This window comes from Vitis riparia, chromosome 12, assembly GCF_004353265.1.
Source record: "Vitis riparia cultivar Riparia Gloire de Montpellier isolate 1030 chromosome 12, EGFV_Vit.rip_1.0, whole genome shotgun sequence".
Classification (NCBI taxonomy): Eukaryota; Viridiplantae; Streptophyta; class Magnoliopsida; order Vitales; family Vitaceae; genus Vitis; species Vitis riparia.
This window is the reverse complement of record NC_048442.1, coordinates 16,008,266-16,033,800: the sequence shown is the minus strand read 5'-3', so window position 1 is coordinate 16,033,800 and position 25,535 is coordinate 16,008,266. Positions and strand designations below refer to the sequence as shown.

The window sequence follows — 25,535 nt, the reverse complement described above, 5'->3', positions numbered from 1 at the left end:
AGAAAAAAAAAAGAATAAAAATGATGAAAAATAACTAATAAATTTAAAGTTTATGCAAGATTTTTTTATGTTACTTTAATTATTTTATTTTATTTTAACTCTTATATATAAAGATTAAAAATTTGAAAATATATAAAATTTTAATTATCTTTAATTTTCTTACATATTTTTAATGATAAAATCAAATACGAGAATATCATTTTTCTTAATATTTTTATTTATTTATTTATTTATTTATAATATTTTTCTTTTTATTTTTTATGATACATACTCTAAGTTTAATCCACTGAAGTAGAGGTACTGAGGCATATAAGGTCGAACTAATGTTGGTAATCAGGTGATGTAGGACATTGGACTTTTGTCCGTCCTACATAATGGACCTATAGGATGGGCATCTCTGTTCATTTGTTAATACTTAGGTTATCGAGCATAGGGTGGGCCAAACCAAATCTTATCATGATATCAAATGATATAAGACCACATGCACTCTCATGAAAAGCATAAGCTAATGGGGATAAAGGTAGTTCCATATAAGACCCAATCAATATTAGTAATAAATTGAAATGAGACATTAGACTTTTGTCCTTCCTACTTAACATTGTTTGAGTTTCTATAAAGGTAAACAATCCTATTCAAATATTTAATAACCAGTAGATCAAGAATTTGTTAGTTTTAGGAAACGTTTTCAATATTTCTAACACTTAAAATTTTTTTTCAAAAGAGTTATTTTCTAGTTTTAGAAATATTAGAAATGCTTCTAAAAATTATTGCCAAACAAGTTCCAATTTTTTTTTTTTGTCATCCGTGATGAAATTGCCGGGCCTAATTGTATCTTTCTCTGTAGAGCAATATTAGAGAGAATACAACAAGAAAGATGGTAGATATGCTCGGATTGCATGGAATTAAGATTCACATCAAATGGTTTATTATCGTAGAAGTTCACATTTAATGGCCAAGAAGTGAAAACTTCCTGTAAAGTTCACTGCTTAGTACAAGAAAATACTCACCAGTCACCACATTGATAAACAAAAGGATGAGACTACTTGTGGAGATAACCTCCTCTTCTATCTGCCTTCTACGCTGACTGTTAACTCATTGGTACATGTCTCTGGTTTACTAGATGAAGAAGCTGTGCTGGAAACCGCTCTTCTGATCACAATAAAAGCTGGTTTTTTAGGAATTGGAAGAGTTTCAGTTTCACTGCCAAGCAAGAAACATCACATGTTTCACAGAGGAGCCCAACATTTACACACTTCAAAAATTCAGCAACATCACATGTTTCATGCAGTGACTGATCCATCAAGTCCAATGATTTGTTCTCTTGCCACAATCTCCATGCCTAACCCACCATAGAAAATCAGTAGTATGAGGCAGGGAGGGACTAAAAAGTATTGATTGGTTTGAGAAATTTGAACTACTTACATAACCCAGAAGGGTTAAAGGTTGTTCAGACTGATAAAATCCAGTGTTCGTTTTCCCGGACATGCTCTCAAGTACAACAGTACCACCAAAGCTGAAAACATTGGATTTAACAGAAAAGAAGCCATATAGTGCATACTCTGGAGACATATGGCCACTGCATTTCACCATAAGTGATATTAGGTATGCAAATTCTTTTTGAAACACAGTTGGGGGCTTGAAATTATGCTTTCTTACTAAGTTAATTCCAACTATTCCAGCAGTATAATTGATCACAGAGCCATGTTAAAAATCTCTTATCTTTTCTTTATTTTCATGTGTATGGTTTGGTTAATGCAGGAGATCTCTATCCAATCTGCATTTCGCTCAACCATCCGGCATCAGAAAATGGATACAAACTAGAAGTACTCTGCCCTTCCCTGCTATGCAGCCGCTTGTCACCAAAAATGGTAAGTCCTGGTTGAACCCCAGAAGTCTGCTCATGGGTGAAATTCTTCTACATCCCCAAAAAATCTCCACCATTACACTTTCTTGGAAAATTTGGTTGGAATCCTGGCAAACACTTGCACAAAATCCGATTTCTACTATTTCAGCTGGCAAAACTCCCACGGGGATTATTCCCACTGCACCTATCTTTTGGTTTCTGGAAAAGCGAATACCAAGAGGCCGTCTCATTACGGAACTGTAGATGCTGTATCTCCCCGGAAAATTTCATCACCAGCCTCCTATAATTAAGAGAGGCTGTATCTTGAAAGTCATAATCATATCCTCCAAGTGAGCTTTTTCTTCTATCATCACTGATAGTGGTAGATCAAAACCAAACTAGAGCACTGATGAAAAGATTGAAATTGCATTGGGGTTCTTTTAAGATTGAAGAAGAGAACAATGGAGAAGGCATTATGGGTGAAAGAATTGTAAAACTTGCAAGATTTGTTTCTATTTCTTTTGGTCATTGGTCAAGTAGTCATTAGTTTTTTATTTTATTTTTATTTTTTAAAATCAGCTCTTGATTCAATGATTTCACAATGCATGTATCAATTGGATGATGATTCTTGAATAAGAACTTTCCTTCCACACAATGTGCTTATAAATAAATACGCAAGAAAAATGAGCAGCAGTATTACCAAAGAATCAGACAGTTTTGGGTCTACTTCACCTTGCGGGGCTTAAGGCAAAAATATAGAAAATAAGATGGGAAGTCAGTGATTTACAATTGGTGTAGAGAACAATCGAATAGATATTCAGGAAATCAATTTACACTAAAACACACCTGTGATTATGTCCTAAGAAATCCAATTCTGATGCAGCATATATGAAGTTGATAACACCAACAGACAAGACTGGAATTATGGTTGATTCTCCCTAACTATCTACCTTCTTCTAAGCTGTCGGTTATCTCATTGTTGGAGCTTGTTTTCGGATTGGTGGAAGAGGAAGGAGCTAAGCTGGGCGGCCCTCTTCTCACAACAAAGGCTGGTTGCTGGGGTACTGGAAGTGTGGCTATCTCACTGCTGAGCATGAGAAATGCATTGGGCATGGTGGGGCGATCACTTGGGTCTTCTTGTACACACAACAACCCAACATTTACACACCTCAAGAATTCATTAGTGTTGCATGTTTCACTTAGTGTCTGGTCCATCAGATCATACACCTTGTCTTCTTTCCACAATCTCCATGCCTGGAACAATTCTCTTGATATCAAAACTAGATTTACTGAAGTAAAAATGATAGGATGGGCAATCATATCAATTTGATATATAATATAAAGATTTTTTTTCTAGGGGAGGTCATGAATTCAAACTTCATTGTTCGTTTATTTTCTTTATTTACTAAGCTTACATGCAAATCTAAAGAAGGCTACTTGTGAGATAAGGTATTGGCCCACCATCACATGATAGTTTAAGCTTTGGGTTGAATTGATAATTTAACAAAGAATGACTAAAAGATAAATCATCATGAGATATTCAAGCCACTTACATAACCTAAAAGGCTCATAGCTTGGTCAGATTGATAAAATCCTGTGTTCCTCTTCCCACTGATGATCTCAAGTACAACGACACCAAAGCTAAAGACATCAGATTTTACTGAGAAATACCCATCTAGCGCATATTCTGGAGACATATAGCCACTGCATTGCATGGAATGTTAAAAAGTAATCAGTTGATTAGGTATATGCCAAGGCAAGTATCTTTCCCCATGCATACCATACTTACAAAGTGCCCACTACTCTGTTTGTGTTTGCCTCTGTTTGCTTGCTCTCAAAGATCCTGGCCAAGCCGAAGTCTGAAATTTTGGGATTCATATCCCCATCTAGTAGAATGTTGCTCGTCTTCAAGTCCCTGTGAATGATCTTCAACCTAGAATCTTGGTGAAGATAAATTAGCCCTCGAGCAATTCCCAAAATGATGTCAAAGCGACTCTCCCAGTTCAGTAACACGCATAGCATTCGATCTTGCCAAGTTGCCATTAGAAAGAAAAATTTCAGTGGCATGGTTCATTCAGTTAGATTCTGTCTATCAGTTCATAGCACGTATGCAATGATACAACAAAAGTAGGGACTTGACTAGGTTTAGAGGCAAACCAAATATGAAGGAGTCTAAGCTTTTGTTGGGCATATATTCATAAAGTAAAATTTTCTCATCTTCTTCAATACAATAGCCCAGAAGTCTAACCAGATTTCGATGCTGAAGTTTGGCAATCAACACAACCTCATTCTTAAATTCCACTAGGCCTTGCCTTGAAGCACTTGAGAGTCTCTTCACAGCTACTTCCTTCCCATCTGGAAATTTGCCCTAGAAGCCACAATGCATATGCATTAGACATCGATAATCAGAAACCAGTTGAAAATATGAGTATTGTTTGAAATAAGTTATATTACCTTGTAAACCGGCCCAAAGCCCCCTTGTCCAAGCTTATGCGAATCTGAAAAGTTATCCGTAGCAGCCAGGATGTCTTTTAAGTCGAAAAATGGTACATCAATGCCTTTCTTATCCTCATCTTTGAATTGCTTCAAGTCTATTAAGTGTTTCACACGGCTTTCACTATCATACAAGTGCAGCACAGGATTTGCCCTGTTTCCTGAATTCAAAAAAAGGAAAATATTGTATAGAAAACCTCTGCAATTTTCTCAATTCTGCCGGGTACAATTTGAAAAGAAAATAGCGGAAGATCCATGGTAGAGCTTATGGCACAAAGATTACCTTTCCTTTTGGTGATGTTTCTGTTGCGCAAATAAGCAATATAACCAATGGTGCTTAAAAGCGCAACTAGAACAACAACAATTGTTATGCCTACCACAACTACCGGAGATGATGATGACGACATCTTATTGCCAAGGTCTGAAACAAAGAAGAACCACTCTCATTCATGGAAAAGGCAATGCATCTGTCATTACTAACCTCTGTGTCTTTCATTGGAAAAGAAGTTTAAATGACCAAAACCAAGCAAAAAGAAAGTACTGAGTTCAACTTCACATACCCAGAAAGCAAATTTAGAAATATACTAGGTCTGTAGCTCACCTTGTGTACAATCTAAACTTGATCCATTCCACTTAAATTTTTCATTGCAAAAGCACTTGGTGGTTCCATTTTGTGTTCTGCAATTTGAATTAGGCCAATCCTTGCAGTCTGCTGATGAGGTACACAACGGCTCCAATGGTGGATCCCAACTGATCTCTATCTCGATGCTATTTTCCAATGACATCTCAGAGCCAAAATTGTCAATTTTGACCACTGTGCAGACATTGGTCATGTGAAAAGGCGGGTTCAGTGGTGGAATTTTGTCGATAAGACTTTGAGAACTGCAATCTGATTCTTTCAGTTGGATTACAAATGTTAATGTCTCTGGATTAATGCTAGTTACCCGGTAGGTGCCACCAGGTACCTTGAACTGAACCTGGCCTGTGGTAATGTTACATTCAAAATTGAAGTACATGGGATCACCACACTTTGATCCAGTGCTTATAGGATAAGGAATCATGTTTGAGCCACAAGTTTGACAATTTCTTACTGTTGATTCTGCAAATAAAATGTAAAATGCCTTGTTAAAGGGTATTTCTTCCGATTACAGTTTCTTCCTAATGTCTATAAATGGATTTATGCTTGTGTTGATCAGTAAACTAAAACATGAGGTACTTCTTCTCAAGAAAAGGGGCAAAAGAAATTGGAAAGGGACACATACCTATATCTGAAATAGATACACGAACAAAGAGGTTGTCAGCATCAGAGGCATACTCCTCCTGAAGACCACTAAGTTCATCTGTCCAAATCAAGCATTCTGGGTTACTGCCCCTTTGTGTTATTTTAGTTTGAGCATAAGCTTGACATTGGCAGTCACTAAGGCAAGCCTTTCTGCAATATTGACCATCATTCGTATCTGCTAAAATAGAAGAGTATGGATTTTTCCCTTTCATTATCTTTAAACTCAGGAACATGTCTTCACTGGAATTCTTCTTGCATTTGGGTGACTTTCTGGTACACCCACTTGAGAACTCTCCAGTTTTCCAACTATCCGGCGAGACTGGTTTAAACCCAGGCAAACATTTGCACATCAAAGCATTCTTAGTGCTACAACTTCCGAATTTCCCACAAGCATTTGACACACTGCATCGGTCTTGCGGTGCCCACCAGACTGGAGACGATGTATTCCAATTCGCATAGTACTGAATTTCCCCTGAAGAACTCATTACCAACTGTTTTTCAACTGATGAGTTGGGGATAGATCTCTGCCTTGTATAGGTGTCATTCCTGGAGATATTGGACAAGAAGCTGCGTATTGCTTCAGGCATCCCATCAAACGTTCCATCCCAGTCCTCACTGCGCCAGCGTTGGACATATAAATTTTGAGATATGATATACTGGTTCTCTTTTTCTTGATCTAGCTTGAAGGTATAGTTTCCAGGCGCAGGGTCAACGGGGCTTAACCATGAGGTCAATATTAAGCTTTCATCTATCTTCATACCAGGAAGAAAAGTATCGGTGGGATTACGGAAGCTCTCCCAAAGAATCTCTCCGGATCTGTTGTCACTCAATACAAGGTTCCCAGAGTCCATGAGCTTCACCATCCTGTCTTTAGATGAAGATGTTTCAATATCAGTAGACCAATGAACTGCTCCATTAATTTCGGCCAATACCTTGAGCTTACCATCTTCTTTAATGGCAAAAACTCCAGAGGGGGTATCAGAAAGGGGAAGGGGTTTCTTTCGGTTGGCCACCCATACAACTCTTCGTGGTTTCGACCTGTAATCCCATATGCCCACGAATCTTCCAATCTTGGAGCTTCCATCTGGATTAAAGAAGCCAAGTTCAAAAGTTTTGCCTGCAGAAACAAGAGTTCCTCCATCATTACTAAGCCAATCCTCCGGTGTGATGGTATCTCTAGCAGAGCAATGCAGGACAGAACACAAGAAGAAAAAGATGGTAGATAGAATGTGAGTTGCAGAGACAGGAACCATGAATTTTCTTCTTATCATTTCTTCTCTTCTTGGTGCTGTGCCTTGAAATCTGTAGTTTTTAATGGATACTCTTCCTCTTGAATCTTGAGTGGAGCAAAGTCACATCAGTATTGCCATCTTCGTCTTGCTCCCTCAGTCCACATAATGAGAAGAAAAATAAAAACATAGACCTAATTGAATGATTAATAATTGGGGTGCAGCATGCAAAGTTTTTTCTTTATTCATTTTCTGGGTTCAAGTTCCCAAATGAGAAAATGAATGAAAATAAAGGTGGACTATGTTTCCTTTTCGATGCACACTTTTCACGTTTTCTCTTTATGGCAACTATAATATGCTTTCTCGTGCCTTCCAAAGTCTTGATGTTTGTATCATCACGTTCCTCATTTCACCCACTTTTTTTTTCTTTGTATGTAAAGTTTTTCTCTTTTGAGAAATAAAGTATAAGCATCAACCAATAAATTTTTTTAGGAATAATCAATTAAAAGAAATAAAAGAAATATGAAATTATAAATTTAACCTCCCATTTTTTTTATCCCAAAAAAATACCTATTTTGGATAAGAATAACCTCATTTTTTTATCATAAAAATAACATTTTCTTATAAAATATACATGTAAATAATGAAAATATTGAAGAGTATTTATATAAAAAATGAATTACTTTTCATATTCAAAAATAGGAGAGACTGATTTTACAAATTTAAGATCTTTTCATCCCTTTTAATCAATTAATTTATTTTTCTATACTTTCTCCGTCTTGGAGGAGCTTCATAAAGGGATAAACAAGAGAAGTCAAGAGTGTTTTCACACTGCTTTTAAAAGGGTTTTCAAAAGAATTCAAATATAAAAGCTAATTTTCTTTGTTTATTCATGTATAATATAAAAGTTTTTAAAATATTCTCCAAATTTTCAATTGTTACTCAATGAATTCTTAAAAAAAAAAAAAACTAAAACACCTTAAAATCATTCTAAAAAATAATTCATTTTCAAAACAAATTCCTAAAGAAAAAAGGAAAAGAAAAAGAAAAGATTGTGCTTTCTATCATATATTTTTTTTTAAAAAAACATCTTTTCTAAGGTAGAAAACAATTTTTTGTTTTAAAAAAACAAAAAATTATTTTCAAAAACAACTACAAAATATAACCTAATTTTTATTCTAGGTTTTTTTCCTTATCTTCATGTAGGTCTCCCAATTGTCATGCAATGAACAATCCACTTCAAATATTTTTTGGCCAAAGGGTAAAACCAAAGGAGTCAGACAAACACAGGAGAATTAAGAATCAAAAGGACAAAAGGGATTGGAGCAAAGTGATAACTTTTCTCAGTGAACTTCCCTGATTTGCTCAAAGACAAGTTGCCAGCAAAATCAAGGATATAAAATATATATGTACATCTTTTTTTGTTGGACCCATTGGGTTTGCTTTTCTTCCCCTCATTTGGGATTTAATATAATATAGATCAGGATTGAGCAGGTTTCTGTAAATAAATCAAAATGGGCCTTCTTTAACTTGATTCCCTCCTTGCTTTCAAGTACATGAGAAAAAAGTAGAGCTAGCCTCACATGTGCACACGGCATAGAATTGGGTAACTATTGAGTCATCTCCATCATATGATTAAAACACAGTGGCCCAAATACAAGCAATGAAGTTAGACTATTTTATGATATAAGCAAAAACCAGAAGTACTTGCAATTGACACTGGTGAGAAATGCTCCCCCATGATCGACATCCTTCGAAGCTGATGGTGATCATATTTTGGGAGCATGTTTCTGGTTTGGCAGAAGAAGCAGGCAAGCAGCAGCTCGGCTAGGAGGGGCCCCTTCCCCCAACAAAGGCTGGTTGTTGTGGAACTTGAAAGTGTAGTTTTCCTCACTGCTGAGCATGAGAACTTTATTGGACCTGGTGGTACATCACATGGGTCACCCTTAACACTGAAGGGCCCAACATTTATATTTTCATTTAGTTTCTGATCCATCAAATCCCACTGCCTTGTCTTCTTTCCACAATCTCAAATAATTGCAAAACAGAATGGAATGATGCAGAGAATGACTAAAAGACTAATCTGTATGAAAATTTGAGAACATTTACCTGACCCAGAAGGCTCAAAGTTTAAGGGTTTGCGAGAGTATAAAGACTAATCTGTATGAAAATTTGAGTACTGTACATATGAGACGGCTTCTGATTGCCATGTTCTGAAACAAAGAAGGACCACCCTCATTCATGGAAAAGGCAAAGCATCTGTCATTTTTAAGCACTGTCTTTCAATGAAAAAGAAGCTTAAATGACCAAACCCAAACAAAAAGAAGGCACTGTGTTTAACTTCTCACACGCTCAGAAAGAAAAATTAGGAATATACGTCGTGAATAGCATCCTCAGCCCCCACCTTGTGTACAATTTAAACTGGAGCCGTCCCATTTGGTCAATCCTTGAAGTCCGCTGATGAGGTGCACGCTGGTTCCAGAGGTGGATCCCAACTGATTTCTATTTCAACATAATTTTTCAATGTTAGATACGACCAAACAAATAGCCACCGATCAGGATAAAAAAAGGAAAAACCAATGCGATCACCCACTGTGAAATCCCATGATCAGGCATGACGAAAAAGAATTCTATGATCAAACACATACAATGTTTTTTTTTTTTCCGTAAACTCTCTTCAAGAAGATCATAAATTGAAATTGAAAGTTCCATTAAAGTTTAATTTTGTTCTGATACCACGTTGAACTACCAATTTTCCTATAAGTTTAAGTTTATAAGATTTGGACTCAATATGCATATTATGCTCCTCAGAGCATCTCATCTGATGTGGTAAAATCTGGTCCAAGAGATAGTTTTTGCTTTTCAATTGTCATCAATTTGGTATTTACTCTCAAACCAAAAATGACACCGTGAATTACTCTAAATCTCAATCTAACCCACATAAATTAGAGAAAACCATCTTAGCAGGAACCAAACTGAGGGGTCTAAATTGAAGCTTCTCAGTGAGCGGATAGTCTGTGTCACTGCTTCAACTTGAAAGGGTAATGCATTTGTTTTCTACATTTTGTTATAGTTGGTTTGATTAAGTCCTTTGAGGTCTGTCCATTCCTTCTCGTGGTCCCATAGTATTTGCTTGTCTTTTCCTCACTGGGGAAAGAACATTAACACGGTTTGGTGTGGGAACTGACCTTTCCTTTAGTGTACACTATAATTTTTCTTCCCAATAATCTGGAAAACATTCAAGAAGACCTCATGTGAGAACCATTATTGGTGACTATTGAAATAAAGCCACTCAATTTGTCCTATAAAAAACATATCCTCACTATCGTATAGGAGGTGCAATACAAACAACGAGATTGAAAATTTCGAGATACACATACAACTGATTATAGAGAGACGAACCAAAATAGAACATCAGATGGATACATGAAGATGCTAAAAAATCTTCATAAATAATTGAAAATTTTGGTTCCACCATTTCTGAATTCAAAGGAGGTTTCTTGATACAGAAATTGGTTTTAGGGTTTATGGAGGGTAAAGGTTGATGAAAACTTTAAACCACATAGGATCACATGTAAACATTAAAGCATACAGTGAAATGAGAATTAATGAAATGTTTACCTTAATTAATCCTATGGAAAACCATTTCCGTGCTCCATTGGTGTCCAAGAATACGCTCAGTTTGTGATGGTGTGAAAATCCGGGTTTAATGAGCTCTTCCTTTTCTACACCCAAGATCCAGTCCGTGTGTTCTCTCAAGAGTGCATGCAGTGTGTGCCCTTTTTCAGCCCTTAAGAAAAACAGAAACCTTCGTTTGCACTTATGTAAATATACAAATAAATATATTCATATATACCACATATTACACACATTATTTGGATCACTTGACTTAATGGGTCAATCATGTGAATTAGGGTGAACCCATAAAAAATCAAGTAACAATATGTGTTCAGCCCTATTATGGACCACAATGCAAAAAATAAAATAATATTGATTTATGACATTATCACATTGATTATGTAAGTCCACATATAAAAATTTCAACAATTCTCCTACTTGGACTACATAATCAAACATCACAACGTATACATAATCATGAATCAATGTTCCATAGAATCTCATCAAAACAGATAATAAAAAACAATCATACATGTTTCATTGCTTGATTCATAGGGAAATATACAATAGTAGCAATCCTTCCAACAATAGCATAATATTACAATACCAAAAACGGTTCCCACTAACTTAATGCAACCTAGGCTCCCAACAACCCCGTTTGAGATACATGTTCATGAAACACAACTATGGGTAAGCCTTTTGTTAATGGATCCGCCAACATACCTTTTGTTGACATATGCTCAATACCTTTTGAGATGAAAATGCTTAAGCTAGTGAAAATCTACATCAAGAGGCTTTTTGGGAGGACAAATGTAAAATACATCTAAGCATCATTAACCTTCATGATTCTACTATGCATCGTGGGATGAATTCTCAATCATATATAGGTGAGTATCACATATATATAGGTTTAACACACAATGCTAACATAATGAGGTGGATAAATATGCATGTCAAATTGATCATAGTGGAAAAATTGTTAGCTAGAAACTAAAAAATCCGATTCCTAAGTGCTTCTTGTTTTTTGTTTTTAAAACAAAAAATGATCATAATTTCTACATAAAATGTAAAAATTATCTTAAAAAATTAATAATGTTCAGTTTAGAAAATTTTAAGATATTATGTGAAACAAATTTATCATCTTAACATTTAAAAGTAATTTTTAAAGATATAAAATAAGTTCATATTATTTATATAGAAACTATTTTATAATTTACATAAAAATTACTATTATATATATATATATATATATATATATTTTGAATTGGGTTATTTCACACTATTGGAGCATAGTTTACCTGAGGTGATTAAGGATGTGAAAAGGTATAGTTTTTTGTAGGATAGTGGTGATAATTTATAATTGAAGTATTTTTAATTTTTTTAATACTTAAAAATTAAAAATTTTCAAGGAAAGCTAAAAATACTTTCTAGATTCAGTACCAAACACACTTTAAATATGTGATCAATAATCGATTTGATAAATTCACAGGTCCCAAAAGAAATATGACATCAAGATAGGTTAATAATTAAGAAAAAAATAATTCAACATATTTATTGAATTCACATTCAAGAAAAGGTCACCTGTGACACAGGTGCATGGCTGTCCATTTATTCCTAATTGCCTTAGACAAACATCGGATTTTTTATAATTGTACAGTGAATTTAAAATTAATTTTTAAAAATATAGTGTAGTGAAAAATATTTCCAAATTTACGGCACTTGTTGCCACTTTGAAAGGTATCTTTTGAAAAGATACCTTTTATCATTTTTATATCAATGATACACATTAAAAAAATGAATTTACATTGAAAAGACACCTTCCATAATTTTTATATCAATAACACATATTAAAAAAAAATTTAAATTTACATTAAAAGTGTTTTTTCAAGAGACACCTTTTACAATTCTACAAAATCAAATTTATATTAATAGTGTCTTTTAAAGAGACATTTTTCACAATTTTCATATCACATGCATAGTAAAAAAATTGAATTTATACTAAAGATGTATTCTTAAGACACACTTTCTATCATTTTATAAAATTAAATTTATATTAAAGGTGGTTCTTGAAGAGATACCTTAAATAATTCTTGTATGAGTCATTCATTGAAATAATTGAATTTATATTAAAAGTGTATTTTTTTTCACTGTGTGACTAATATGAAAATTATCGAAGATGTCTTTTCAAGAGATACCTTTAATATAAATTTGATTTTATGGTATTGTGGAAAAAATATTTCTTTAGTATAAATTCAATTTTTTTTTAACGTCTATGACTAATAAAAAAAATGTGGAAAAGTGTCTTTTAAAGATATGTTTTTAGTATAAATTCAATTTTTTTTTAACATGTATGGTTGATAATAGAAGGTGTTTTTTCAAGAAACACCTTTTTAAGTGACAAAAATGCCGTATATTTGAAAAAATATTTTTATTACTACCATATTTTAAGAATTTTTTTTCAAAATTACCATTTTTCAAGAATTATTTTTTAAAATAACCGTATAAATTAAAAAGCCCGACAAACATCCCCGTACTCTTGAGTCATTTTGTTTGTTTGTTTTTTTTTATTTTTTTATTTTTTGTGATTGCATGTTGAAAATTTGATTTTAACATAAGTCCACTAGGAGTTCAGGACAGCTATTAATTAATGGGGGCAGCTCTTAACCTCTTCATGGCCTGCCTACTAATTTTGGCGGGTTGCTCACTGGTGACGTCTGACTTAAAACAAGTCCATCACCCAACTTATCATTCATGGACAAATAAAATATTAGTAATGTACCAATCATCTTATATATGTAGTAACATTTTCAAATTTTTAATCTAAACCTTGATGTAAATGATTAAATTTAAATAAATAAATTAAAATATATATTTAAATTAATTAATTTTTTTTTTCACCCGCAGGGAGGCCGGTGGAGTGGTGAAATCTTGGAAATGGAAGCCAACCAAGCAGCAAATAAAGTGACCCAAAGTCCAAGACCACGTTTAGAGCATTTGTCCCTTTTTACTTGTTTTCAACGGCTTCTAGTCTTGAAGTTAAAATCCGCGGTTTCATAAACGGTATTCTGAATTTTTCTCTCTTGCTTTCTATTTTTCACATTTTCCAGGAAATGAGACCTGTTTGTTTGGCTATCAGCAATGAGTTTCTAACATGGCATATGGGTCTTGGGTTTTTCAGTTGAGGGAAGCCTATCATAGCATTTAAAAATGGATCCCCACAGTGGCCAACACCATAGGATGATAGTTCATCATGGTTCTTATTCATAATCTTTATTAAATAGATCAAACCCAAATACGATATAATAATCGGGTTAGAAAAACATAAATTCATCTAATTATTTAATAGACAATAAATCGTAAATTCATTTAATTAATCTAATAATCATACAGAATTAAATTTTATACAAATCTACATGATTAATTTCTTAATCTAATATATTTATAATTCAATTAATTCATTTATTTAAAATCAAATTTTAAATAAATCAAATATAAATTAAATGAGTTAGAGTTAGTCATATTAATCGGTACAATTATCAAGTTGGTCAATTAGGATCAAAATTGTGTTTTACAAATTTACTTAAAAATAACTTATTTATTAAATGAATTATACATATTGACATAAATTTAACCCTTAAACCCACAAAAAATAAATTGAATTTGAATAGTGTTGAGGAATTATATTAAACTTTTGACATTCGTAGTCTATGTAAAGAAAGATGTTGTATCTTGCCATTTGCTAAGCTTAGAGCATCCAACAACTGACTTTATGTAAGGGTCCATATCTTAGGCTAAATTGAATGAAACCATTATATTATACAAAACCCCCCATGCTAATGATGCTGCAAACGCCAAATTTGACTTCCCAAGGCTGTATAATAATGTATTTGTTGTGTCTGTTGTGTGGAAGTTAGATACAGCTTAGTGACAAGTATGTATGGGGCGTGGAATCTAGTGAGAATCCATTGGATAGGAGTATAGAATGTCGGCCATGAGCATGATCTAGCCATCCACATTTCTCGGTGTCAGAGGGGTCAATACTAGTTTTTGGATTCATGACATTTGAAATTCAGCTTAAAAGTTGGATCAACCCACCTGAGCACCTAACCTTATAAAATAGTTACAATGAAAAAATATAATTATATGACATGGAAACACTCGAGTCTTCATTGATTTCCTTTTCAGATTGAAAACTATTAGACAAATTGATTGTTTTTTATTCTTCAATTGTCATGAAATTGGTATCCACAAAACCAAAGAAACACCCTAAAACTAGTCCAAAATCTTATCTAACCCACATAAGTTACAAAAAATTATCTTTAACAGCAACCAAATTACAGAAAATTTTGAGACACATGTTATAGATGAATCTTGGTTATGGATTATAGTTAGAGGGGGTAAATAGGTTTTTTTTTTTTTCCAACTTAGAGATGGTTCCCAAAGAAGGCTATCATTCCCTTCAATTTTTCCCCTAAATTTCGTTTTAATATTTTGAGCAGAAAATCAGAAAACATATGCAAGAATAGATACACCGATGTATTGTCCCTACAATATAAACAATGTTCATCATTATGAATCAAGAGTGTACACACAAACACTTTGATGTTGGATCTTATGAGAAAACAAAATCACAACAGTTCACAAGGTATAAACAACTCACCTCCCAAATCACAAACACAAAGGGATACATAAAATACCACCCTAAGGAAAACAATAAGGGATATGAAGTTAACTCTAAGAGATACGAAGTATAAAAAGAAAATCAAAATCTGCTAAGACAATTTGTCTTCAAAATGTGTTGAATATCCCTTTGAACCAGCTAGCCAATTTGCTCCAAATCCAGTGATTCCAAATGCATATGACAACTAAGACAATAAACTTTCCATTGACATATGGCTGACGACATTAATTTAGCACCATTTGTTCCCAGTAAATTTTCAAAGTTGTCTCTAGTTTCAAAATTCTCACTCATGCTACTAGAGTAAGAATTTGCAACTCTTTCAACTTATTTTCAAAGTCTACGTGTTGGGACCCTCCCATGTCACACTCTCCCAATATTAATTTAAATATAGATTCATATTAATTAGTCTATGAATGATTTGCTTATCCTCTTGCAAAATAGTTAATTTGATTAATGATGATCTTAAAAGCTTTTAAGTTATAAACATATCTTTGGATGATTAATGAACATGATTATGTGTTCTTTACAATTTTGATTTGCTCATATAGGCTAATAACATGTCTTTTAAGTGACTTGAAAAGCTTGAAGAAGGGCCTTGTGATTCCATAAAAGCTTAGTAATGATCCTCAAAGTTCAAATGCAAGCTTATGTCTATTTAATATGTCTTAAAGAATGAGTACCATATAAAATGAAGTGATGTCTAGTGTCTATGTGTTTTGTCCGAGAGTGAAGTTGCTACTTGCACTACTATTATCATCCAGTACAATCATGATTCCTTGATCTATTTCATAATCACTTTACAATTGCTTGATTCAAAGAAGTTGGGCACAAGAACTACCAATTATATATTCCGCTTCATTTATGGATAGTCAAACATCATTTTGTTTCTTACTCATCTAAATCAAGATGTGAAATAGAAAAATGTATACTTTAATTGCAAATAAAGTGGACTATGTTCCCTTGCTTTTTAATTATGAGAGCTAGCCTCACATGAGCATTTGGTTTAGAACTCGGTAATCATTGAGTCATCTCCACTATCTAATTAAGCCCTTGAAGTCCAAATACAAGCGATGAGGTTTGACAATTTTATGCTATGCAATTAATGATAATGTAGAGAGGACCAAAAAAACAGAAGAGCTTCCTATTGACACTCGTTAGGAAAAAAATTACACTGAAGTACAAGAATAAATACTCCACAAAATTCAATTTTAATGAAATTATATAATACAAATGAAAAGGATGTTGTTAAAGAGCATGGTATATATTGTGAACTCAAATTCTACAAGTTAAACTTTTAGAAAAATTGGTAATTGAGTAGAGCTTGGTTTGACGGGAGGTCATGTGTTCAAGAGACGCTTCTCCCCAATTTGCATATTTATTTCCTCCTAGGCTGCCAATGATCTCATTCTTGGAGCATGTGTTTCTGGTTTGGTAGAAGAAGCAGCAGCCCTACTATAGAACAGTGGAAGAAGCATTGGAACCTTTGTCCCTTCTTCAAGGTCTTTAGATTTTTTCAATTTGTTTTCTTTTCAATTCTCATGCATACATCTAATTTTCCACTTCCATAATATTTCAACCTCTGGATGTGAAATAGTATTTGTAGATCAATCAATAGTATTCCAACGAAATATGTCACTATATAATAATCCAATATTTCAACCTCTATATCTGAAATAGTATATGTAGATCAATCAAAAGCACCCCACCATGTATATTCAGCCAATGTAATCGCTACCACCAACAAAACTAATTATTGGTTTCATTTTAAGAATGTTATAGCTAATAAATCCCTACTTTCCTTACCATCAATTACTCAATAGAAATCATGCTTCAATTTATTCCTAATTCCAACAGTAAATCACTGGTAATAGAAGGCATAAAATACATATATAGGGTCATTTCTTTGAGTGACTTTACTCAAAAGGATGGTCTTGATTACAACTAGCAAATTTTGCTTATAAGAAGACCCTATACAAAACTCACATGGCTAGGATCATTACTGTCGGTGAGTCACTATCACACAGAATTCATATCAGTTTCGTTTACAAATTGTTCTTAGGAAGAACATATTCCAACTGGGGGAGAATACAAGTAGAGGTTCCAAGCTACAGACCAAGAAGGTATGTACCAACAGATACCTAGCTAGGATTGATTCTTCCAGTAACGGTTGGTTATCAGTATATAAAAATGTGAGCAGGCAGCTAAGTTGGAACCTTATAGACACCGTTAGTCTCCCTAGCATATGATAAAGAATCTTTAAGGCCATTAAGTCAACAGTTCACACTTACTAACTAGGTTTTTCTCTGTCATGACTTTTTTTTTTTCTTATGCTCCTTTGGTTATGAGACCAAGCCCTTCAGCAACTGCTGCTGTTGTTATTGTAGCTGGTGAGCAAGAGCACATTGACCTGGAAGCAACATTGAAGTTACGGTTGAAAACATCCCATAAGTGTTTTCTAGTATTAAGTGAGGTCTAAGGAGCATGGGCCATTGGTCCTAGGTTTTATTTTGGGCTATTTGCCTTGTTCTATTTAGTGTGTTGCTGGGCTATGAGTTTTGGGCTTACTTCATTGTTTAATATTTGGTATGATACAAGCTTTGTTATGAGTTGAATATTTTGGTAAGATATTTGCTTATAGTATTTTGATATATTATTATTTATCTTTAAATTGTGGTTGCATCTATATCATTTGTAACATATCTTGTACTGATTTTCTGCAATTAATGTTTGAACCCCAAAACAACAAAGGGGTCACTGAGGCTTGGGAAACCCTTTCAGCCAAGCAGGTTCAGGCAGTGTTGCCGGCCGATGGGCCAAATTTTCGCCCCTAGATATTTCCCATTGTTAGTGCTCCCACTAGAGTCAAGAGGCCTAGATAAAATATTTGGACTTTTCTCAATAGTACGGTAATTTTAAAAAGTTATGCTTAAATTATTATAGTAGAAGAAGTTATTACAAATATATGGTAGTTTTTGCCACCTAGGAGAGAGGAGAGAAGGTGAACGGATAAATTTTTTTAAAACCAAAATCATCTTTTCAAATTTCAAAAGGCGAAATCGTCTTTTCAAATTACAAAAGGGAACTCGTCTCTTGAAGAGACGAGTTCCATGAAAATATATATATATATATATATATATATATATATATATTTCAAAAAATTCCCAAATTTAAAAAAAAAAAAAAAAAAAAAAAACAATTCCTCATGGGAACTCATCTCTTGAAGAGACGAGTTCCCATGAAAAAAAATATATTTTTTTTAAAATTCTCAAATTAAAAAAAAAAAAAAAAAATTCCTCAATGGAACTCGTCTCTTCAAGAGACGAGTTCCCATGAAAAATATATATATATATATATATATATTAAATTCCCAAATTATTAGAAAAAAAAAAAAAAAAAACAACTCCTCAAGGGAGCTCGTTTCTTCAAGAGACGAGTTCCTATGGAAAATATATATATATATATATATATTTAAAAAAATTCCCAAATTAAAAAAAAAAAAAATTTTCCTCAAGGGAACTCGTCTCTACAAGAGACGAGTTCCCATGAGGGATTTTATTTTTATTTTTTATTTTTATTTTTTATATAATTTGGGTATTTTTTATATAAAATATAAAAAAATATTTTTTTTCATGGGAGCTCGTCTCTTTCAAGAGACGAGTTCCCTTGAGGAATTTTTTTTATTTTTTATAATTTGGGAATTTTTTTGAAAAAATATATATATTTTTTTCATGGAACTGTTCCCTTGAGGAATTTTATTTTATTTTATTTTTTTGGGAATTTTTAATATATATATATATATATATATATATATATATATATATTTTTCATGGAAGTTCCCTTGAGGAAATTTTTTTTTTTTTTTTTTTTCCATGGGAACTCGTCTTTTCAAAAGACGAGTTCCCTTGACGAATTGTTTTTTTTTTTTTTTTTTTTTTTTTAATTTGGGAATTTAAAAAAAAAAAATATTTTTTTTTTCATGGAACTTGTCTCTTGAAGAGACAAGTTCCTTGAGGAATTTTTTTTTTTTTTTTTTTTTTAAATTTGGGAATTTAAAAAAAAAAAAAATTTCCATGGGAACTCGTCTCTTGAAGAGACGAGTTCTCTTGAGAAATTGCTTTTTTTTTTTTTTTTTTATAATAATTTGGGAATTAAAAAAAAAAAAATTCATGGAACTCGTCTCTTGAAGAGACAAGTTCCTTGAGGAGTTTTTTTTTTTTTTTTTTTTTTTTTTTTTTTTTTTAATTTGGGAATTTTTTTTTCTATGGGAACTCGTCTCTTCAAGAGACGAGTTCCCTTGAGGAATTTTTATTTATTTATTTATTAAATTTGGGAATTTAAAAATTTTTTTTTTCCATGGGAACTCGCCTCTTAAAGAGACGAGTTCCCTTGAGGAATTGCTTTTCTTTTTTTTCTTTTTTTTTTTTTTTTTAAATTTGTAAAAAAAAAATTTTTTTACATGGGAACTCGTCTCTTGAAGAGACGAGTTCCTTGAGGAATTTTTTTTTTTTTTTTAAATTTGGGAATTTTTTAAAATTTTTTTGTTTTCCATGGGAACTCGTCTCTTTACAAATTTAAAAAAAAAGAAAAGAAAAAAAAGCAATTCCTCAAGGGAACTCGTCTCTTTAAGAGACGAGTTCCCATGGAAAAAAAAAAAAAAAAATTCATGGAACTCGTCTCTTGAAGAGACGAGTTACCTTGAGGAATTGTTTTTTTTTTTAAATTCCTCAAGGGAATTTTAAAATTAAAATTCCCAAATTATTAAAAAAAAAAAAAAAAAACAATTCCTCAAGGGTCATGGGAACTCAAGAGACAAGTTCCATTGAGGAATTGTTTTTTTTTTTTTAATTTGGGAATTTTAAAAAAGAAGAGACGAGTTCCCTTAAGGAATTGTTTTTTTATGGAACTCGTCTCTCTTGAGGATTTTTTTTTTTTTTTTTTTAATTTGTGAATTTTATATATATATATATATATATATATATATATATATATATATATATATATATATATATATATATATATTTTCATGGAACTCGTCTCTTCAAGAGACGAGTTCTTGAGGAATTGTTTTTTTTTTTTTTTTTTTTTTTAATTTGAGAATTTTTTTTTATAAAATATATATATATATATATATATATATATTTTTCATGGAATTCGTCTATTGAATAGACGAGTTCCCTTAGGAAGTTCCCTTTGAAATTTGATCAAAAATGATTTTGGTTTAAAAAAAATTTATCCGTTCACCCTCTTTCCTCTCTCCTATCTCCTATCTCCTCTCTCCTACCCTCTCTCCTCTCTCCTAGGTGGCAAAAACTGCCATATATTTGTAATAACTTCTTCTACTACAATAATTTAAGCATAACTTTTTAAAATTACCGTACTATTGAGAAAAGTCCCAAATATTTCATAAGTATGCCAAAGTTTCTCTCCCATCCCTAATGAAATTGCCCCGCCGCCTAATTTATTATCATAAAAAGTTCACATTTAATGGCGAAGAAGTAATACCTTCCAGTAAAATTCGCTCTGTAGAACAAGAATATTCTCAACATTGATAAATAGAGAGTACCGAGAGTAGTTGTGGAGATGACCTCCTCCTTTATCTGCCGTCTACACTGACTGTTAACTCATTGGTACATGTCTCTGGTTTACTAGATGAAGAAGATGTGCTGAAAACCCCTCTTCTCACAGCAAAAGCTGGTTGTTTAGGAGTTGGAAGAGTTGCAGTTTCACTGCCAAGCAAGAAAACTACATTCGACATGACAGGACGATCGCTCGGGTCTTCTTGAACACAGAGGAGCCCAACATTTACACATCTCAAAAATTCAGCAACATCACATGTTTCATGCAGTGACTGATCCATCAAGTCCAATGCCTTGTTCTCTTGCCACAGTCTCCATGCCTAACCCACCATAGAAAATCAGTAGTATGAGGCAGGGAGGGACCAAAAAGTATTGATTGGTTTGAGAAATTTGAAGTGCTTACATAACCCAGAAGGCTTAAAGCTTGTTGAGACTGATAAAATCCAGTGTTCCTTTTCCCGCTGATGATCTTGAGTACAACAACACCGAAGCTGAAAACATCAGATTTAATGGAAAAGAAGCCATCTAGTGCATACTCTGGAGACATATAGCCACTGCATTTCACCAACCGTTACAATAGTTAGTTTATTAGGCATGCAACTTCTTTTTGAAACACAGATGGGGGCTTGAAATTATGCTATCTTACTAAGTTCCAACTACTCTGTTTGTGCTTGCTTCAGTTTGTTTGCCCCCAAAAATCCTTGCCAAGCCAAAGTCCGAAATTTTGGGATTCATCTCCTCATCCAGCAGAATGTTGCTTGTTTTCAGGTCTCTGTGAATGATCCTCAGCCTAGAATCTTGATGAAGATAAAGAAGCCCGCGAGCTATCCCCAAAATGATGTCAAAGCGTTTCTCCCAGTTCAATAAGAAGCGAAGCGTTCGGTCTGGTAAGATTATCATTTTCCATTAAAAAAAACACAATTTTAGAGACCGTTCAGTTCTGCCTATCTATATATGAAGGATTCAGGTTTAGACGCCGACCAAATATGAAGGAGTCTAAGCTTTTGTTTGGCATATACTCGTAGAGTAATATCTTTTCATCTTCTTCAACACAATAGCCCAAAAGTCTGACAAGATTTCGATGCTGAAGTTTGGCAATCAGCACAACCTCATTCTTGAACTCTTCTAGTCCTTGTCCTGAAACACTTGAGAGCCTCTTCACAGCAATGTCTTGTCCTCCTGGAAAGCTCCCCTGAGTAGATTTTCATAGGTGTAGTTCACCCATTAGCCTGAACTTGTTGAAATGAAAATATAAGAAAGGGTTATTACCTTGTATACTGGGCCAAAACCTCCTTGCCCTAGCTTATTTGCATCTGACAAATTATTTGTAGCAGCTAGTATACTTCCCAGATCAAAAAATGGTACATCTATGCCTTCCCTGTCATCTTCTGTGAACTGGCCCCAGCCAATCAAGTCTTTGACTCGTCTCTCACTGTGACGCAGATGAAGCACTGGATTTCCTTGAATACTTCCCCTGTGTTCTGAAATTCAAGAACAATTACAAATTTCAATTGAATCCTAAGTTATACAGAACAGCACATGTAATAGTACAAATTTATCTGACTCTGCATACTAGTTACCTTGCATCTCTGACACCCTTCTTCTCCTCAAATAATATATAAAGACAGTGAAGCATGAGATAACAATCACAGCTACAACACTCCCAATGAAGATCACATATGGCTGCTGCTTTCTCTGTGAAGGACCTGCTTCTAAAATAAAGCGAAATAGCCAATCAGATGAGGAACTACGGTATGTAATTTGATAATCAGTATGCAAATATACCAGTTTTATAATAATAAGACAACATATTTCCAGAGAGCATTCTTATAATTCAAGGAGGAACTGAGTTGTATTGATAGTATTCTAACCTACTGGAATGCAACTGACATTTGTGGGATCCCACTGATAGTTTATTTTGCAATGACACCTTTTCTGTCCATCTCCTGTTGTATTGCAATTTGAATGAGGCCAGTACTTGCAGTCTTCAGTAGAATTACAGATTGGTTCCAATGGAGGTCTCCACTCAATCTGTATTTCGCGTAACCATTCAGCATCAGAAAATGGATACAAACTAGAAGTACTCTTCTCTGCCGTGCACCCACTTTTCACCAAAAATGGTGAGTCCTGGTTGAACTCCAGAAGTTTCTTCATGGCATCGCTACTTGCTATACAATTATCTTCACCAAGTTGAATGGAAAATTCTTTTGCTTCTGGCCTGATGCTAGTGACTTGGTAAGATGTGTTATTCGGTCTCATAAAAATAACTTGGCCTGTGGAGTTTTTACAGTAGAAACTCAAGTACTTGGGATCACCGCAGTCAGTTCCGGTGCTTAGCGGATATGGGATAATATTAGTTCCACAAATCTTACAATTTCTTCCCATCGGTTCTGCATGAGAAGTACGTTAACCAAATCACACAGCAAAAATAAGGAAAAGAAAACAGATTTTTAACATGGTTGTCAATGTGATCTCTGCCTTCACAAATCCTACCAGCACTCAGGAATTCACTAATCAAATAAAAAAGAATGGTTACAATGGTGATGACTCTCAGTCCCCTCTCACTTATAGCCGATACTTTAATTTTTCCTCTCTGAAACAAAATCCTAAATTTTAAATTACAATAGGGTCAAACTCGTTACATAATAAATAAATAAAAAATTTAGAGGCAGTGCTCCCTTAAACCCCTAAGAACTAACTGGACAACACAATTCCTGCAAACTCAATAGGAAACCCAACATCTCTAACATCCCTTGTGAAGCATAACAAAATTGATTCAAGCTTCACAATCTAACGTAGTAGACTACAAAAATATCAAAATATGTTTACCCTCCGGTTTCCCATATGGGTACTCCTTTGGCAAAAGTGAAGTAAAATGAAAATGAATGCATGCATATATACTTGAGTGTTGCATTTACAACACACTGAAAGAGAAGTTTACCTATATCAGAAACTGCCACACGCACATAGAGATCATGGCCGCCATCCAAATACGCCTCCTGAATGTCATTAAGATTTTCCTCCCAAATCATACAGATGGCAGTGTCTGCACGAGTCTCGGCTTCAACATAGGCATAAGCCTGGCAGTTGTTACAGTCTCTGTTGCAGTAATTTTCGCATTCTTTTTCATTTGTAGTGTTGAACTGTGTGTCTGATTTTTTCACTCTCATCTTCTCTAGCCTCAAAAAAGTGTCATTCTTGCTGCACAGGGGTGAAATTCTTCTACAGCCCCCCGAAAAATCTCCACCATTCCACTTTGCTGGAAATTTTGGTTGGAATCCTGGCAAACACCTGCACAAAATCCTATTTCTAGTACTGCAGCTGCCAAAACTCCCACAGGGATTATTCCCATCGCATCTGTCTTTTGGTTCCTTCAAAAGCGAATGCCAAGAGCCCGTCTGATTACGGAACTGTAGATACTCTATCTGGCCGGAAAATTTCATCACCAACCTCCTATAATGAAAAGAGGTTTTTGGTTGGCTACTATTAATGCTGGAATTTGATAACATTTTGGATAATTCAGAATAAATATTATGGTCCCGACCGGATGTAATGGAATCATCTGGTATCCCACTCTTCCAGTATGTATTAGGCCCATTCTGGATGATGTACAGGCTCTGTGCTACTTGATCTTTCCTGAAAGTGAAGTTCCCCGAACCCGGGTCACTGCTGCTTTTCCATGAAGTCAACACCAAGTTGCCATCCATCTTCATACCTGGAAGAAAAGTATCAGTTGCGTTTCCAAAGCTTTGCCACAGACTTGTTGGCAGCTGATCATTCTTCAGAACCAGGTTCCCGGAATCTATGAGCTGCGCTACCTTTTCTGTGGATGACGATTTCTGGAGAGGGGTTGACCAGAAAGGTCTCCCTCTTCCATTCGAATTCAACACGAGGTTACCATCTTGAATGGACAAAACTCCAGTGGAATCAGGCAGTGGGTCGTTTCTATTGGCTACCCACACAACGGTTTTCGGCTCCAACCTGTAATACCATATACCAACATATCTTTGGTGACTAGAGCTCCCATTAGGGGTGAAGAACCCCAATTCAAATGTCTTACCAGCAGACAAGAGAGTTTCTCCATCACCATCACTGATCGGATCATTCTGCCTTATGGTATCTCTTGCTGCACATGTTTGACAACAACACAACAATATTGGGTACAAGATGAAGATGGTAGATACCATGTGAATTGTTGTTGACCATGTAATTGCAATTCTTCTTCTTTTGATTACCATTAGGTAGTTAAGACTTCCCTTCTTCACTTGGAGCTATGGTTGAGGCTGCTGCTGAATTAATCCCCAATGTTTTCTGTCAACAACCATGTCCGGTGTTGTTCCTAATTCACGAAAAATGGCCTATCTCATTGATTTGGTAAACCAATTCAAACATTGATCAGGTCAAATTTTGTGAACTCATTATTACAACATAGTACATAAGACTTTGTTTGGGGAGTGTTTTAAATTTTAAAATTTGGCATTTCTTAAAATCTTGACTAAACACAAAGTCATAGTTTAAAATTTTATCGAATGCCTCTAATACTTTAAATCAAGTGAAACATGAATGAAATTAACAAATAAGAAGAATAAGAAATATAGTTTCACACTTAAGTAACAACTGATACTATAGAGAAATGACCACAAGCTAGAGAGTCTTGACCAATTTGAAAAATCTTTTGATGTAGTTGAAATAACTGAATTTTGGATAAAATTCATAACTATCTCAACATTATTTTTTTTTCCCTTTTTATTTTTATTGTTTGAATATTCAGGAGTTAAAACCATTCCAATGCTCCTTTTTGCCATGTATAATT

General features: G+C 34.0%; 2 protein-coding genes across 4 annotated transcripts; both read right to left on the bottom strand.

Moving 5' to 3' along the window:
- Positions 1-1,055: 1,055 nt before the first annotated feature.
- On the bottom strand, positions 1,056-25,047 carry LOC117926605 (G-type lectin S-receptor-like serine/threonine-protein kinase At4g03230). Of its 3 annotated transcripts, none has more exons than XM_034845760.1 (8): positions 23,664-25,047; positions 22,594-23,112; positions 22,303-22,434; positions 21,992-22,203; positions 21,704-21,914; positions 21,369-21,606; positions 21,126-21,276; positions 1,056-1,339 (listed from the first exon to the last, which is right to left on the bottom strand). In XM_034845760.1, exons 1-8 carry the CDS (start codon positions 24,958-24,960, stop codon positions 1,154-1,156), a joined length of 2,946 nt encoding a protein of 981 aa, XP_034701651.1. In that variant the 5' UTR covers positions 24,961-25,047; the 3' UTR covers positions 1,056-1,153. The 3 variants fall into 3 exon arrangements, with proteins under 3 accessions (XP_034701651.1, XP_034701650.1, XP_034701652.1); XM_034845759.1 differs by lacking the exon at positions 1,056-1,339 and adding an exon at positions 20,565-21,042 and having other exon boundaries at positions 23,664-25,046; XM_034845761.1 differs by lacking the exons at positions 1,056-1,339; positions 22,594-23,112 and adding an exon at positions 20,565-21,042 and having other exon boundaries at positions 23,664-25,046.
- Positions 2,600-7,032, bottom strand: LOC117926608 (G-type lectin S-receptor-like serine/threonine-protein kinase At4g03230). Its single transcript, XM_034845763.1, has 8 exons — positions 5,599-7,032; positions 4,938-5,435; positions 4,620-4,757; positions 4,298-4,497; positions 4,001-4,211; positions 3,633-3,870; positions 3,397-3,547; positions 2,600-3,097 (listed from the first exon to the last, which is right to left on the bottom strand). Exons 1-8 carry the CDS (start codon positions 6,887-6,889, stop codon positions 2,786-2,788), a joined length of 3,039 nt encoding a protein of 1,012 aa, XP_034701654.1. The 5' UTR covers positions 6,890-7,032; the 3' UTR covers positions 2,600-2,785.
- Positions 25,048-25,535: the final 488 nt, after the last annotated feature.

Excerpts from the sequence above, each read along its gene's own strand:
- LOC117926608 (XM_034845763.1), bottom strand. The coding sequence starts at position 6,889 with ATGATAAGAAGAAAATTCATGGTTCCTGTCTCTGCAACTCACATTCTA. Across the intron at positions 4,758-4,937 it reads AAGTTTAGATTGTACACAAG|ACCTTGGCAATAAGATGTCG; the intron begins GTGAGCTACAGA and ends TCTTTGTTTCAG. Across the intron at positions 4,498-4,619 it reads AAACATCACCAAAAGGAAAG|GAAACAGGGCAAATCCTGTG; the intron begins GTAATCTTTGTG and ends TTTTGAATTCAG.
- LOC117926605 (XM_034845759.1), bottom strand. The coding sequence starts at position 24,960 with ATGGTAATCAAAAGAAGAAGAATTGCAATTACATGGTCAACAACAATT. Across the intron at positions 22,204-22,302 it reads AAGGGTGTCAGAGATGCAAG|AACACAGGGGAAGTATTCAA; the intron begins GTAACTAGTATG and ends CTTGAATTTCAG. Across the intron at positions 21,277-21,368 it reads AACAGAGTAGTTGGAACTTA|TGGCTATATGTCTCCAGAGT; the intron begins GTAAGATAGCAT and ends GGTGAAATGCAG.